This window comes from Anticarsia gemmatalis, chromosome 30 (genome assembly GCF_050436995.1).
Source record: "Anticarsia gemmatalis isolate Benzon Research Colony breed Stoneville strain chromosome 30, ilAntGemm2 primary, whole genome shotgun sequence".
Taxonomy (NCBI): Eukaryota; Metazoa; Arthropoda; class Insecta; order Lepidoptera; family Erebidae; genus Anticarsia; species Anticarsia gemmatalis.
In genome coordinates this window covers 1,780,638-1,798,624 of record NC_134774.1, presented here as the reverse complement: position 1 = coordinate 1,798,624, position 17,987 = coordinate 1,780,638, and the positions used below count along the sequence as shown (strand labels likewise).

The 17,987-nt window shown below is 38.0% G+C and overlaps 1 protein-coding gene across 1 annotated transcript in view; it reads left to right on the top strand.

Annotated features, from left to right (window-relative positions):
* orb2 (cytoplasmic polyadenylation element-binding protein orb2) overlaps nucleotides 1-17,987 on the top strand; it is a 70,588-nt gene that overhangs the window by 7,102 nt on the left and 45,499 nt on the right. The window contains exon 2 of the mRNA XM_076133723.1: nucleotides 14,650-14,734. Within this exon, the coding sequence (XP_075989838.1) occupies nucleotides 14,650-14,734 (85 nt within the window). The remainder of the gene's footprint in view (nucleotides 1-14,649; nucleotides 14,735-17,987) is intronic.

Here is a 17,987-nt window from a genome sequence, read left to right as displayed (position 1 = left end):
CTAAATAACAAAATAAACAGTAATAATTAATTTATATACCCGCCCACGGTGGCCTATATACCGCGTCTGACCCACATACTCTCCGCAGTGCGGCGGGTCGGTGTTGCCGCGGTGAAAAATTTATACATTACTTGCCAACATTTCGGCACAGGACTTGATTTATAATTACAAAGTTTCTGAACGAAAGCTCTTTTTTAAACTTAGTGTTGTAGTTAAATGAGTTAGTTTTTTTAAATGACAAATGTACTTTTTTGTTATCTTACTAAAATAAAACGTAAAAAGTCGGTCCCAGTTGTTGTCAATTAAGATAGCAGTCGTTAAGCCTCGTCAAATGCTTGTAGCTTGAAAAACTTTGACATTAGGTTGAACACTTACCATACGATAAGAAGAAGAAGAAGTAACGCGAACATTACATATTAGGTCGGGGAAAGAGTATTTTCGCATTATAGTATGTATGAACTTTTAATAAATTTCTTTGGCTTCGAGGATCACAAATGAGTACACGGTTCATTAGGTTCATCTTCAGTAAGCTCGTGAGGTACCCAAATATCGAGCTTCAAATGTTCACGAGCTGTTCAAATACCACTATGTGGTCACCCATCTTTGGAATGACCGCGCCAAGGTTTGCTTAACACACTGATCGTTTACCGACCGGTGAGCGCCTAAATGAGGGGTTTGTCCTTAATATCCAAGAGTTTGAAACTTATAACGATAAGAGCTACCATAATGCGGTGAGCTGACGAAGCAGAAATGAGTGGTGCAGTAATTACTTAGTGGAATTTTGTAGGTCAGCCATTTTGTTTACTTTCTGATGTTCAAATTTGAACCTGCTTGTGAAAACAAAGTTTAGAGTTGACGTTTTTGTGTAGATAGCTTTTTAAGTAGCGTAATTTACCTACCTTAAAAAGACTTTTGTTTTTAAAAGGGAGGTATTTGCCCAGCAGTGGAACACAAAAGAGGGGTGAAAAAGAAAGTTTATGATGATACAATGATTGTCTTTGATGTATTGCCTATATATCAGTCTAGCCTTTCTTCCATCTACAATATGTTAGAGTCGGCTTCCAGTCTCACCGGATGCAGCTGAATACCAGTATTTTACATGGAGCGACTGTCTATCTGACCTCCACAACACAGTTACCTGTGTTATAACACGATACCCCTCAATAAGAGTCAGAAGAAGAAGGAGTCAGACTTTCATGTTTCTGTCTTCTGGTAACGACCGTCAAAGATCTTTGAAAATTACAGTCGGGACCCACAATTTAACGTGTCTTCCGAAACACGGAGGAACTCGATATGTCTTCTAACTCGAACTCTCAAGCGATAGCTTCAACTAATGCCTGGTTTCTGAGTAAATTTAACGGTAGTTTATCTAATCAATAGTGTTTTTTTTTGTATGAGTTTAAACGCTATTGAATAGATAAACTACCGCTAAATGTACCCCAGAAACCGGGGGTAAGAGATCGATATGGGCGGCTGTTGTTCCTTAAGCAGGAGCTCCTAAAAACTAAATATAATAATATATAACAGCCATAAATCCAAGTCCATTCATGTAATCAGTTATTAAAAGATATCAACAAATCAGGGTTTTACAACATTACTGATTGTACACCGATAATTGTTTATATATTGTTTTAAAATTTAGTTTATATCAGAGGCCGCCCGCGACTTCGTCCGCGTGGAAACCCTTCCCGTGTAAATCCCGATCCCTCGGGAACTCCGGGATAAAAAGTAGCCTATGTGTTATTTTGGGTCTTCAGCTACCTATATACCAAATTTTATTGTAATCGGTTCAGTAGTATTTGCGTGAAAGCGTAACAAACATCCATACATACATACTCACAAACTTTCGCATTTATAATATTAGTAGGATTATTAGGATGATGCTAATGACCTTATGGAATGCGAGAATTGATATAAAAATCGGGATTAAAAAGTGTACTCAGATTAAATAAAAATAATTGCTGATATGAGTGGTATAAGTTAGTACCTCCTACTCAAGTAGTCGCAGGTTCGAACCTAAGGCAACACACCAATGACTTTTTCAAGTGATGTGTGTATTAGAAGTAATTATCACTTGCTCTACCGGTGAAGGAAAAGCCTAAAATTTGTTTCATTTATTGAGGGCATGCAAAGACCCCAACCCGCACTTGGCCAGCGTGGTGGACTCAAGGCCTAACCCCTCCCTTATTACGGGAGGAGACCCTTGCCCAGCAGTGGCGGGAAAATTTTGACAGCTGAAAAAAAATGGCGTCGATTTTTTTCACAAATCTCGAAAATGTTTAAAAACTACAGAAAAAAAAATAGTAAAATACACCACAATGCATACATACGTAGTTAAAGCAATTTCTCTGTTATCAATCCATAGTTAATTCCCAAGGTTGTGCCGCGGCCATATTGTGACGTCATCTCACGTGGACTATCTCTCTCTCGCTCTGCCTTCATAAGTTAGAGCGAGACGGGTATATTTTCATAGTGTGAGTGAAAACTGTTGTTTTGCTATTGACTTGTGTAATTCGTTTATACAGCCTTACATATGGTTTTGTTATTGAAATGTTTAGTATTGCTCTTGTTATAGTAGGTTTGAGTCTTAAACGTGTATAAATAAATATAATTAATAAATAAATGTAGCCCATCAAGAATCAATAATCAAGAATCAAATCATTTATTAATTCAGGTCAAATATTGACACTTATGATAGTCGTTACAATTACTGAAACTACAACTAGCTCGGAAAGGGGGTAGAGCCTTATGAGAAGAGCTAGCGAGAAACACACGGCCATTTTCTTCAATCGCCAAAAGTTTTATAATGTGGTTGATACAATAATTGATTGACCCATTAATGTCCCACTGCTGGGCAAGGGTTTCCTTCTGTAATGAGGGAGGGGTTAGACCTTGAGTCCACCACGCTGACCAAGTGCGGGTTGGGGACTTTGAATGCCCACAATAAATGTATTAAACAAATTTTAGGCATGCAAGGTTTCTTCACGATGTTTTCCTTCACCGTTGGAGCATGTGATAATTATTTCTAATACACACATAACTTCGAAAAGTCGAAAAATACTATAATATCGGACTAGGAAGTTTCATAGACAATCCGAAGCTGGCCATAAATAAAAAAGCTAGCCTAAAACCTCATTGGTACACCAAAGACAATCAAAACGGTAGCCGCAAAGACATTGATTTATCACTATGCGGCTTACCGCAGTGGCTTGCAATTTGGAATAGAGAGGATTTCCATCCATTGATTCAGTTTGTAGTAGTAAATCATTTGTATATCCGCATAGTGGTATTTGAACTGGGCGTCTCCGTGCTTCGGAGAGCACGTAAAAAGTCGGTCCCGGTTGTTGTCTACTAAGATAACAGTCGTTAAGCGATGTCAAAGGCCTTCGGGCTTGAACAACTTTGACACTAGGTTGACCACTAACCATACGATAAGAAGAAGATTTGTATATAGGCTCGAGGTCGATATTAATACATAGAATATATAATACCCGAAGGCGTAGAGGTGTATGAAATACACTCACGTTTCGCCATTTACAATGTTAGTCCCATTTAATAAGGGGCGAGCCAAATATTAAAATTTTAAGAAATATTCTATACTATTACTACCTGCGGATTCGTCCGCGTAAAAACATTACCCGGGGAAAAAAGTTCTATGTTAATTTAGGTTATAAACTATCTGTGTACCAAGATTTTGCGTGAAAGAGTAACATACATACACCCATCCTCACGAACTTTTGCTTTTACAATATTAAAAAGAATAAGATACAATTATGAAAAGCAGAGTTTGTTTCAACACGCTTTCTCGGTTAATTAACACCACTATGATCATAAAGTTGAGTTGAGCTGAACAATAAAGCCTGTGAAATAAAAATTTGAAAATACTAATAGCACTTTCCCGAACACAGGAATCGAAACCAGGACCTCGTGTTCAGCAGTCATATGTCCGCAAAGACAGTCAAGTGAACTATATCATAAGTAAATACAGGTGATTTCTACAAATTCCTTATCAGATTAACTCGTGATTCCCGATTGATGGCAAACAGGTGGAATTCCTATCTAACACTTATCTATAAGGAACTGAGTGACTGATAAGAGTTTCGTAGATATAGTCTTTAAAATACGATGTCGATGAAGTCTTGTAAAAAGGTCAGGTGCTACTCGTAACCGGCGGTCTTGTATGACAACATGTATGTATGTGATAGCAAGGGAAGTTTGTAAGGATCGTACCAAGTGACGTTCTTTGCTCTCTGCCTACCTTATGGGAAAACCGTGGTTTTATTCTTTGTATGTGCGTATGATTATGTGTACCTTCCGAACTGGCAGTAAATTCACTCTGTATCATTGACTATCATAAGTGTCAGCATTTGACGTAAATGAATAAATGATTTGATTTTGTATTTATGTACGCATAATGACACTATAGCTTGTTGAGCTATATTAAAAAAAAAACACCCATTAATGTCTCACTGCTGGGCAAGGGTCTCCTACCGTAATGAGAAAGAGGTTAGGTCTTGAGTCCACCACGCTGGCCTAGTTTGACTTGGGGCCTTGTCGTCACTTCAACAACTGTTCTAAAGAACTCTCAGGCACTTTTTTAATAACCCATTACTGTCCCATTGCAGAACAAGGGTCTCCTCCCAAATAAAGGGAGTTAGGCCATGAGGCACCATAGTCGAGGTCCATATCTCCTTCATTACGGGAGGAGACCCTTGCCCAGCAGTGGGACGATAATGGCTTATATTGGGTCGGGGAAAATGTCTTTTCGCATTATAGTATGTATGAACTTGTAATAAAATCTCTTTGGCTTCAAGAATCACAAATGAGTACACGGTTCATTAGGTTTCTTTCAGTGAGCTCGTGAGGTACCCAAATATCGAGCTTTTTTGTGTAGAGAAAAGATTTTATTACAAGTTCATACATAGTATTATGCGAAAAGACTTTTTCCCGACCTAATATTCTATACAAGTGTAACAAACATACAAAATTTGTATGAATTCCCAGACGATATTGCGTCAAGCCGTCATCGCACCACAGCGCTATAACTAGGTTATCTATCTAAGTAAATATTGTTATCATAACCCAGTATCTGTGGTCCAAATTATCATGCGAGTAGCTTAAAAATGACTCTAATATAGCCCATTTTTGGAGTTCCGTACCCATAGGGTAAAAACTGAACCCATATTTAAGCATACACTGTCTATCTGTCTGTCTCCAGGCTGTATCTCATTAATCGTTATAGCTAGGCACTTAGGCAGCTGAATTTCAGAAATGTATTTCCGTTGCCGCTATAACAACAAATACTAAAGTTTTAAAAATATGTATTAACGAGGGTCCCTATGCACAAGAAACATGTCTTTTTCGTATTTTTTTTGGTATTGTAACCCATGACTGCCTCACTGCCGGGCAAGGGTTGCCTCCCATAGGAGGGACAGATTATGGCACTGAGTCTACCGCGCTGGCCAAGTGCAAAAGGGGACCTTCAAAAATATGTTAAATAAATGTTAGGTATGCAAGGTTTCACGATGTTTTCCTTCACCGTTATAACAAGTGATCATTATTTCTTATACGTACATCACTTGGACAAGTCATCGGTGCATAAGTATTGGACAGTCGATCTCTTTAAAAAGCTAGGAAGGCGAATGCTTACTTACTCGTCTATCACTGCTTATTCAAATGGCAAAAGAAACTACGTAAAATTTTCAAAGATAATGTTTGAACAAGGCAAAGAACTCGAAATTATCGTACGTTGAACCGATATGAATGCAAATTTATTTCTTGACATGTTTCAACTGTTTTTTCAACTAAATGAATACATGTAAAACGAAGAAATACAGCTTTTTTTGTTGATTTTTTAACGTTACATTTGCATGGTTAAAAACAGTGGTAGCCGCGTGGTATAAGCTGGCTCCTCCGGCGCTCATGGCCAGTTGCGCTCACCGGTCGGTAAACGATCTGTGGGTAAAGCAAACATTGTCGCAGTCATTCCATAGATGGGTGACCACATAGTGGTATTTTGAACTGAGCGTCTCCGTGCTTCGGAGGGCACGTAAATAGTCGGTCCCGGTTGATGTCTACTAAGATAACAGTCGTTAAGTCATGTCAAAGACCTTTCGGGCGGCTTGAACAACTTTGACACGAGGTTGACCACTAACCAAATACTAACTGCACCAATAAAATAGAATTAAAAATGCTTACTATAAGAATAGATTCATGCAAAAAGACTAAACTCCCAACTTAAAAAAAAAACAACTACCGTCTATGCTCAGCTCGCCGTTCTATTTTCAAATAGGATAACCTAATTTTGTCTGCGATTGGCTGCACTGACTGTCAGATGACAGTCGTGCTTTTGGAGGGAAAAATCTATTTATTTCAATACGATTTTATGAATTTATTTTTGAAATAGAAAGTTAGTGTAGTTGATTGATAGCTATTGTTAAAATAAAACAAATTTTAACCTATGTATGTTTCACTGCTGGGCTTGGGTCTCCTCCCGGAATGAGGGAGGGGTTAGGCCTTAAGTCCTGATGTTTGACAGGAAAGAAAGTCCCTGATATTTTAATTTTAGTTCCCCAATGTATAAGTGCTCGTTTTATTTCGCTTTTAAACGCAAAAACCACTGAATGGATTATGATCGCATTTGTTACACACGAATTCACACGATAGTTTATAGTCTAGGAGAATTCTTTAAAAAGTCTGTCTGTCAGTCTTTTACGCTTGCAAGCCTAAATCGCTGAACCGACTTCCGTAAACTCTTTGCGTAGAGACAGATAAAGAACTGTAGCATATCATAGGTTTATTTTGTAGCCTAACTCAACTTTTGTGTTGAGGTATTCACCAAATAAATGCAAAATGAAAATGTTCAAGAACTTTTATATCAGGCGAAACCGTTGTGGAGTGTACAAAATGTCTGGTAAATTGTTTTTGGCTACATTTATCCCGTGCCATGCTCTCTGAGGCATAGTCATGAATTTATCACGTTATCTTATCAAACACATTGACAGCTGAGTGACAGACGAGCGAGTAATCTAACTGTTCTAACCTCATTCAATCATTTACATGAATTTTATACGAAAACAATATTTTTCATACATATGTACAGACACTGTGTGTAACAGCACAGCTCCGCTTGTACCGCGCGTGTGTCCGCACACACACCGACTGTCAACTATGTATGCACGTGACAGTGTGTGTCTGTACTGTCATAGTGTCTGACACGCACACGCACTGTACATATGTACAGACACTGTGTGTAACAGCACAGCTCCGCTTGTACCGCGCGTGTGTCCGCACACACACCGACTGTCAACTATGTATGCACGTGACAGTGTGTGTCTGTACTGTCATAGTGTCTGACACACACACGCACTGTACATATGTACAGACACTGTGTGTAACAGCACAGCGCCGCTTGTACCGCGCGTGTGTCCGCACACACACCGACTGTCAACTATGTATGCACGTGACAGTGTGTGTCTGTACTGTCATAGTGTCTGACACGCACACGCACTGTACATATGTACAGACACTGTGTGTAACAGCACAGCTCCGCTTGTACCGCGCGTGTGTCCGCACACACACCGACTGTCAACTATGTATGCACGTGACAGTGTGTGTCTGTACTGTCATAGTGTCTGACACGCACACGCACTGTACATATGTACAGACACTGTGTGTAACAGCACAGCTCCGCTTGTACCGCGCGTGTGTCCGCACACACACCGACTGTCAACTATGTATGCACGTGACAGTGTGTGTCTGTACTGTCATAGTGTCTGACACGCACACGCACTGTACATATGTACAGACACTGTGTGTAACAGCACAGCTCCGCTTGTACCGCGCGTGTGTCCGCACACACACCGACTGTCAACTATGTATGCACGTGACAGTGTGTGTCTGTACTGTCATAGTGTCTGACACGCACACGCACTGTACATATGTACAGATAAGTCCCTGATAGACTAACTGGTACTAATTCAGAAGTTTTAAAACCAAATTACAGTTATTTGTTGACATTTGTATCTGACGTCCCATGAAATTGTTTGCTTACGTCTCTGTTTATACCCTTAAAGGAAATTGTGCGTGAAAACTATGTCAGTATAGTTTTCTAGTGCTCACTTTTCTAGGGTTAATTTTCTGTATCATTAATAGTAGTGATAGCCGAGTGGTATAAGCATTAGCCTCTTAGACAAGTGGTTGTTCTAAGGCGACACCAATGATTTTTCCAAGTGATGTGTGTATTAGAAATAATGATCACTTGTTATAACGGTGAAGGAAAACAGTTCTTGAAGATGGTGGTGAATAGGTTATCAGTAATAGAATAGGGTAGTTGACTATCAGTCAAATCAGCTACTCTTTATGAAATGTCAAAAACACATTTTAGTATAGAATACGACATAGTGACGTCACTGTGTCGTATTTCCGTTGAAATTAAATAAGTGCTTAACCTTAATAAAGTGTTTCAGACAGAAATAATTTCAAAAATTCAATATACATTTCCTGAAAAAAATGCCATCGTAAGAGCATATTGGATTAAAATTTTACAAGTACAAGTATAATAATTTTTCGTTCGTTTCACATCTCTACAACTACATTATTATTATCAAACATTAACTATGTATATTAACATATACATTACTGCCTTCCCCTTCGGGAAATTACAGGCGTGATGTTGATACATAATAAATGAACTTTAACCTAACTTAAATGAGCTATACATTATAAATGGTTTAATTATCGTCACGCTAATTTATAAGCATACATACATACATACATAATATCAACCCTTTCTCCCATAAGGTAGGCAGAGAGCAAAGAACGTCACTTGGTACGATCCTTACAAACTTCCCTTGCTTCATTCACATACATACATGTTGTTATACAGGACCGTTGGTTACGAGTAGCACCTGACCTTTTACAACACATCACCGATATGATCTGCGTATGTCTTTTTAGGATCACCCCTGTTATAACCCGAAGGTGTAGAGGTGTTTGAAATATATCCACGTTTTGCTATATACCGGGCACGTTACCAAACTCCAGCCTGTTTTAGAGAAATATTTTAAAGTTAATTAGAAAATACCATTTCAATTTCGTCAATTTGTATGTTCAGGGTGAAATAGTTGGAACGATTTTGATAACATTTATCACGAAGGTTCTTTAAGAAACGGGTTATAATTGGTATTGATTTTTCAAAAGATACGTTTGTCAGACTTGCTACAGACATTTTCGGTTCAACAGTAATCGGGCGGCAAAATCGAATATGAGTAGATGAACCCGATCGCCACAAGCCGAACAAATGAGTCGAGTCGGTTTTGTTGTTCGATAATTATAGCCGAATCGTAGTCAGAAGCTTGAAAGTCTGACAACCAGTCTTACCGAAAAGTATCATGTTATAACCCAGGTAACTGTGTTGTGGAGGTCAGATAGACAGTCGCTCCATGTAAAACACTGGTATTCAGCTGCATCCGTTGAGACTGGAAGCCGACTGCAAGTACTGCAACATAGTTTGCAGAAAGGCTACACTGATTGATTGTATAAGACATACCCCCGGTTTCTGAAGAACATTAAGCGGTAGTTTATCTATTCAATAGTGTCAAAACTCATACAAAGAAAACGCTATGGAATAGATAAACTAGCGTTAAATTTACTCAGAAACCGGGGGATAGAGGTCTATAAAAACGGTTGTATTTTGCGATAATCTATACTAATATAATAAAGCTGAAGAGTTTGTTTGTTTGTTTGTTTGTTTGTTTGTTTGTTTGAACGCGCTAATCTCAGGAACTACGGGTCCGATTTGAAAAATTCTTTCAGTGTTAGATAGCCTATTTATCGAGGAAGGCTATAGGCTATATAACATCACGCTACCGTCATTAGGAGCGGAGTAGCAACGAAATATGTTACGAAAACGGGGAAAATTTTGACCCATTCTCTTCAGTGACGCAAGCGAAGTTGCGCGGGTCAGCTAGTAATATAATAAAGCTGAAGAGTTTGTTTGTTTGATTGTTTGTTTGTTTGTTTGAACGCGCTAATCTCAGGAACTACTGATCCGATTTGAAAAATTCTTTCAGTGTTAGATAGCCCATTTATCGAGGAAGTTTATAGGCTATATATCATCACGCTACGACCAAAAGGAGCAGAGTACCAGTAAAAAATGTTACAAAAACAGGGAAAATTTTGACCCATTCTCTCTTACGTGACGCAAGCGAAGTTGCGCGGGTCAGCTAGTAATTCATACTTTTATTGATTTAAGTCTATGAATTGTATCGACATGTTTTCTAAAGTTCTTTGAATTGCGTTGCGTGTGGTTAATTGATAACTAAATTATGTAATCTAAGATAACAATATAAGTTCCGGTATCTTGTTTATCAATGCCTTGTCTATGGATTTGGTACAGTATAGACAAATATATCATCACATAGACAAATATAAACATATAGGTTTTGCTTCAGGAAACATCGTAAAGAAACTTTGCATAGGTACCTGAAAAATTAAATATTTCAGGTACCTATGCAAAGTTCAAACAAACAAACTCTTTAGCTTTATAATATTAGTATAGATTGTTATTTTCGTTTGTTGGTAGCATTGATTCTACTGCAGTAGCCGGATGCGGAAGTGTCGTTCCGTAGGGGCCGGGTCCGGGCCACAATTACTGGTCCCTAATGTAGACGGAACCCATTCATTTTGTTATTTAATAGTACCCGTGTGTTGTAACAAGAATGCTACGAAAATTAAATAAACTTTTACTTTAATCTATACTAATATTATAAAGCTGTAGAGTTTGTTTGTTTGAACGCTCTAATCTCAGGAACTACTGGTCCGATTTGAAAAATTATTTCAGTGTTCGATAGTCCATTTATCGAGAAAGGCTATATAACATCACGCTACGGCCATTAGTACCGTGACTGTGCGTGGGTAGTCCAAAAATATATGAAAAAAAAATTACCTGTACTGACGCAAAGGATAGTTACTCCATTAAATCTTTCTACACGATCGAAGTCGCGGGAAGAAGTTAGTCTATTAATAAAAAAAGCTGTTGACAGAAACGAAACCAAATGGATTTCTTAAAATAACATCAAAAACTTTTGAAAACGGAAGAAGTATGGAGTGATAATAGTCTTCTTTAGAACAGAACCAATATTATAAGTACGAAAGTCTGTCTGTATGTCACTCTTTAAACCATCATCAGTCTAGCCTATTATAACACGATACTTGGTAAGACTTGTTGTCAGACTTTCAAGCTACTGACTACTTTTAACGACTGTCATAGATCTTTGAAAATGACAGCCGGGACAATTTAACGTGCCTTCCGAAACACGGAGGAACTCGATATGTATAATATGGTCACCTATACACAGAACAACCGGCTATCTATCTATCGTATGGTTAGTGGTCAACCTAGTGTCAAAGTTGTTCAAGCTACCTATAAGGCCTTTTACGTGGCTTAATGACTGTTATCTTAATCGACAACAACCGGGACCGACTTTTTACGTTCCGTATCACGGAACAACCTCGGCAAGCGTAGCTTAACTTCAAAGATCGATCCGGCTATTGTTACTTTACCACAAGCTCCTCAAATCGATTTAAGTATCAATCATCGCAAAAAAACCTTTGAAACAACCAATTTAAGTAGACCTCTATGTCTTAAACATTACAATCAAAATGTTTGTTGCACCAGAGCTCTAACTAAACTGGTGGACCGAGCACTGTAAACCTACTGACCTATTTTCTCTACGCAGTGTGACGTCATTGCAGCAATGCGCCATAACGGGGAAGAAAACACAAGCAAATTTCAATCTTAACTCCCACACAATAAAGCACATATTCCTTTACACATAGAAAATGTTGAAACAACTTAATGGGGTTGGAAAATCGACCCTCGGCCAACAATTTTAAAGTTTAATTCCATTTGAAGTTAGTTTTTAAATTCTTTTTAAAACTGCACAGGTCAAAGGGTCAACGGAATGCGATTCCGAATTTCGAAATTGGGTCACGCAGGGCGAGAACGTTTCGACCAATCACAGCTCGCCGTTTGCGAATTGATTTTTTTCTCTAAGATTACCGACCAATGGTAATTCGTTGAGTGGTGCTGCATCGGCACGCTATTGGCTGCTTTTTTATCGATTTGTTGAAATAGAGAACGGACTTTTTTTAAACCATTTTGAAACGTGACTCCGTAACTTTGATATGGATTCAAATTATCACGACTGTTATACCCAAAGATGTGTGCAGAGGTGTTTAATACACCCACGTTTCGTTATTATCAATGTTAGTCTCATGTAATAGGGGGCGAGTCTATTGCCATATACCGAGCACGTTACCAAACTACTTTTGAGGAATAATCAATATAATATTAGGTCGGGGAAAAGTCTTTTCGCATTATAGTATGTATGAACTTGTAATAAATTCTCTTTGGCTTCAAGAATCACAGATGAGTACACGGTTCATAAGGTTTCTTTCAGTGAGCTCGTGAGGTACCCAAATATCGAGCTTTTTTGTGTAGAGAAAAGGTTTTATTACAAGTTCACACATACTATAATGCGAAAAGACTTTTTCCCCGACCTAATATAATGTATTTAAAACTCTTCCGTTACTAATTGACTATCAGTAATAGAAGTAAGTTATTATTCAAATTAAACACACTTTTCATTGAAATATCAATTCTAAGGTCATATAAATAGAGTCTATTATAACTTTGAATACAAATACAGGTTATCGATTGGAAGATTACGTTTGTCCACGTGAACCACGTCATAAGCCGGGGGGTGGCTAAGCCCATCCCTTATATAATCAATAAGACCGCTCAGCTGATATCTACTGCGCAGAATAACAACATTTATAATTTAACCAGCATTTCCAATCAAATGAAAAGATAGCCCGTCTTACGCTCGGTTTCTGAGTACATTTAGCGGTAGTTTATCTATTCTATAGCGTTTTTTCAGGGGGTCAGTCCGTCTGCCGTGGCGCAGTGGTTTAGGACGCCATGCTGCTACCTAGTCGGGGGGTTCAATTCCCACACGGAACAATTATTTGTGCAATCCACGAATAAGTAGTTGTTACGTGTCTGGTTGTGTCCGTTGTTTGTATGTTTGTAAAAGTCCCCGCGACACAAGAGCAATTCTTAGTGCGGGAGTTGTCTTTTAAACAAAGAAAGAAGGAAAAGTATTAATCATGCGTCTCAAGGCTCCCTACTAATAAGTCTTCTTCTTCTTCTTATCGTATGGTTAGTGGTCAACCTAGTGTCAAAGTTGTTCAAGCCGCCGCCGCCGGGCGCCAAATAGGTCTGTGACGTGGCTTAACGACTGTTATCTTAATTGACAACAACCGGGACCGACTTTTTACGTGCTCTCCGAAGCACGGAGACGCCCAGTTCAAACACCATTATGCGGTTACCCATCTTTTGTATGACCGCGTAGTGGCCGTTTGCCGACCGGTGAGCGCAACCGGCTATGGGCACCTCCTCTACTAAGTTGACAAATTATAGAATGACAGTTATAGATTAGTAGTGTTAATTAATTGAGAATAGTGATTAGTTAATCTCGTATTCGACTAGCTTACGACCGCGGTTATCCCCGCGTCAAACTCTGGTTGAATGGCTTAACTGGGATAGATAACTAACAGTATGAGAAGATTCAGCAACTCTAAGTAAATTGATTTAATGTAATTAAGTTGTTCTAAAGAAGTCCCCAACCCGCACTTGGCCAGCGTGGTGGACTCAAGGCCTAACCCCTTCCTCATTACGGGAGGAGACCCTTGCCCAGCAGTGGGACATTCATGAGTTAAATTTATTATTATTTATTTAGAAGTCAGGTGAAAGGTTTTATTTTTTTCCTTAAAGATAATAAAATATATAAGAATATCTCGCTGTTTGTTCTATTGAAAAATCAACCCTAAGTAAGTGAAATAAGAGGATAAAACGCCACGCGAGCGAAACTGCGTGAATAAGCTAGTATTTAAGTAACTCTACTTATCTAGAAAACAATAAAAATACTCAATTACAATGTTAATAAAAACAGATATTTGATCAGCTGTTCTGTGACCGCCATGTTGAAAAAATTCGCGCGCAAATTCCTTCACATGTTTTTTTTATTGAAGTAAGCGAAAGAGTATGATATTGTAACATCAACGATAGGTTTTTCATTATTTCGGGAAATGTATTACACATTTTAAAGACTTTTTTTATAACCAGTCCCACTGCTGGGTCTCCTTCTTAATGAGGGAGGGGTCAGGCTTTGAGTCCACAGAGCGTGTGGTGTGTTCGAATCCCACCCGGGACACATATTTGTGTGATGAGCACGGGTATCTGTTGTTAATGTATCTATATAAGTATGTATTTACAAGTATATAAGTATGTTTATCAGTTATCTGGTTACAGTACAAGCTCTGCTTGGTTTGGAATCAGATGATCGTGTGTGAGTTATCCAATAATATTTATTTGTTTGTGATAGAAATAATTATCACCTTTTTGATTTCAACGGTATGAGGGTAATTGAAGGTATACAAAGTCCCCAACCCGCACTTGGCTAGCGTGGTGGACTCAAGGCCTAACCCTCTCTCTCATTATGGGAGGAGACCCTTGCCCAGCAGTGAGACATTAATGGGTTAAATTTATATATTTATATTAATGTATATTTTATTTCTTTTCAGGACAGAGGTGGTTTGGACAATATGCGATCACTAGAACATTATTTAACCGACATTATGAGGGCAGACACTTCAGACCACATGAAAGGTAAACTAGCATTTAAATTATTATTTACTTACTATAAATCTATAAAAATGAATTGCTGTTCGTTAGTCTCGCTAAAACTCGAGGACGGCTGGATTTGGCTAATTTTGGTCTTGAATTATTTGTGGAAGTCCAGAGAAGGTTTAAAAGGTGAATAAATTTGAAAATGCGCGGTATTAAATAAAATCAAGAAAGTAAATAGTATTTATGATGATATAAAGAAATATTTGAAAGACTAGTATTACTTACAGGATAGTATTTCTTAGTAGGTAACTACTAATAGATAATGAGCTACTTATGATGACTAAACTTTTAAAAGATGTGGCATATTATGTTCTACAAGAAAAACTAGAAAAATATCGGGTATACACTACTTTAGTCCGCCTGGTCTACTACAAAACAGCTTAATTTAAAAAAAATATTCCTCTTTCTCTCTCTCTCTGTTTATCAGACTGATATCGGCTACTTCGACTCCCAAATTGAATCAGTTAATAAGAATTCATCTTAACGTATCTTTGAAAAGGTCAGTCCTAATTTAAGCTGAATCCTTTTATCACCAGCAAAGTTAAACGGCTGAAACAATACTTACGAATAACTAACGCCATCTGTTTATAATATCTCGAACTGCAGTTGCGTATCGGAAATAACAGATGGCGCTGTACGCAGAAAGGATGTGCAAGGGTTATGAAATTTGACACAGATTGGCTAATATGCAAATTATAGCCCGTGTTTAGTAGTTGTTCAATGTAAAACGTTGTAATTTAGCGTTTTTTGAAGGATTGTACGTTTATTTGGGAATATAGAGCAAAGATATGTACTGTAGAACTGTTTTATGATAGTTCTATTTCTAGGTTTAAAAAATGCAGGTATAAATTCGGTAATGTGTCTTAAATGATGAAATTTTCAAATAGAAATGCTGAAAACTACTTCAAAAGATAAGAAATAAGATTTTTCTACAGTTAGATACAAACATAGGCGACTAATATACGCATAAATAAGCTCGAAAAGATTTATATTTCGTTGAACGCGTTAATCTCTGAAACTACTGATACGATTTCGTAAAACTATTTAGTTAGAACCAAAAAGAAAGCCACCGGATATCTAACATTTTGACAATTGTATTCTTGAGGTCAATAAAGGCTACTGTTTGAAAAAACTACCCGTAAGCGTCTTATAAAAGGGGTTGTACTTTGTATCTTAATCTTCGATAAACCCGAGTAGAAACTCTGTGTATTTACAAAATAAAGTATCTGTATCAAACAGGTCACAGTCAGCTGTATAAGACGTGTCACTGATGTTATACATTCTGTATGTTGTATACCTCCAGCCGCGAACCTTGTATACAAGACTCTCTACTAAGTTAGACTATAGTACGGTATATGAGTGTATAGCCCCGGTTTCTGAGGTACATTTAACAGTAGTTTATCTATTCAATAGCGTTTAAACTCATATAAAGAGTGGCTAGGAGTTTCTTGCCCGCTCTTCTCATTGGCCCTACTTTCCGAACTGGCGGTAGATTCACTCTCTGTATCATTGACTATCATAAGTGTCAGCATTTGACCTAAATGATTTAATTTTTTTGATTTATAAAAAACCCTATTGAATAGATAAACTACCGCTAAATGTACCTCAGAAACCGGGCATAAGTTGAACTGTACAGTCTATGAGTGTACAAAAGAGTAATGTTCTAATATTTTTCGAAGGTCTCAGGTGTTGTCATACATACATACATACATACATACATACAACAGTTATGGATGTGTACTTTCAACAGAACAGATGTAGTAATAAGGCTATAAAGACAGCGATTTTATAAACATATTAAAACGCTTCTAGCGTGCCCGTGTTTCGGAAGGCACGTTAAATTGTGGGTCCCGGCTGTCATTTTCGAAGATCTTTGACAGTCGTTAACAGTAGTCAGAAGCTTGAAATTCTGACAAACCAGTCTTACCGAAGGGTATCGTGTTATCCCAGGTAACTGGGTTGCGGAGGTCAGATAGGCAGTCGCTCCATGTAAAACACTGGTATTCAGCTGCATCCGGTGAGACTGGAAGCCGCCTCCAACATAGCTTGGAAGAAAGGCTAAGCTGATATATATTAAAGCACCTCTAGCGATTTATTGTCGCTAAGTAGTGTAGATGCAAACGTTGTTAGTTAAAGTTCAATTTATAAACACCATTTAATCGTTTTACTATAGCAGTGGTAGCCGAAAGGTTTGAGTTGCGCTTATCACGCAAGTAGTCGAGGGTGCGAACCCGAGACAACATAACAATGACTTTTCCATGTGATGTGTGTATTAGAAATAATGATCACTTGTTATAACGGTGAAGGAAAACATCGTGATGCAACCTTGCATGCCTGAGAGTTCTTTAGAACAGTTCTTGAAGGCATGCAAAGTCTCCTACCCGCAATTGGCCAGCGTGGTGGACTCAAGGCCTAACCCCTTCCTCATTACGGGAGGAGACCCTTGCCCAGTGGGACATTAATGGTTTATTTTTAAGCAAAGCGGCATTATAAAGTTAAAACAAATCTCGCGTTTTTAGTAGCCCCACACACTAACAGCTAATTCTACGTGACTTCCTTTTTAACAGTGTAGCGTCAACAGAAATATAAATATTATACTAACAACCGTCCCACTGCTGGGCAAGGGTCCCCTCCCGTAATGAGGGAGCTGTTAGGCCTTGAGTCCACCACGCTGGCCAAGTGAGAGAACTTATACTAATACTCATCTTTATATACAGGGTGTGGCGTAAATAATGGATAATCCTTTACCAGCGGATGGGCGACCACCCAACTGATCTAAATATCAAAATTTACCTCTGGCACAAGTATCATAGTTTTTGAGATTTTGGCCATTTTGTGTGTTTTTTAAGAAAGCGATTTAAACTCGTTCTTTTTAATGCTGTGATCACAATTTGAGGCTTTTTTTAAATCCGTTTTTTGCAAATAAATCCTGAATAGATGCGCTATTGAATCTACAATCTTGTTTTGTTATTACTACTTGTTTTTTATTTAAATTATGCATTCAAAGTTGAATTTTATAATCTTTCACAACATTTGTGCAACTTTGAGCACTTGTGGTGAAAAAAAAATGTATGGTGGCTTTACTGCCCACGCCATAAATAATTTCTAAATTTTATTAGAATTCTAAATTGGTATAACATGCAGCATTAATACCGATTATTGTCAAAATATTACAACGAACTTAAATTATTAACACTTTTGCCGGTCGACTAATTTTATTTTATCAGCGCGT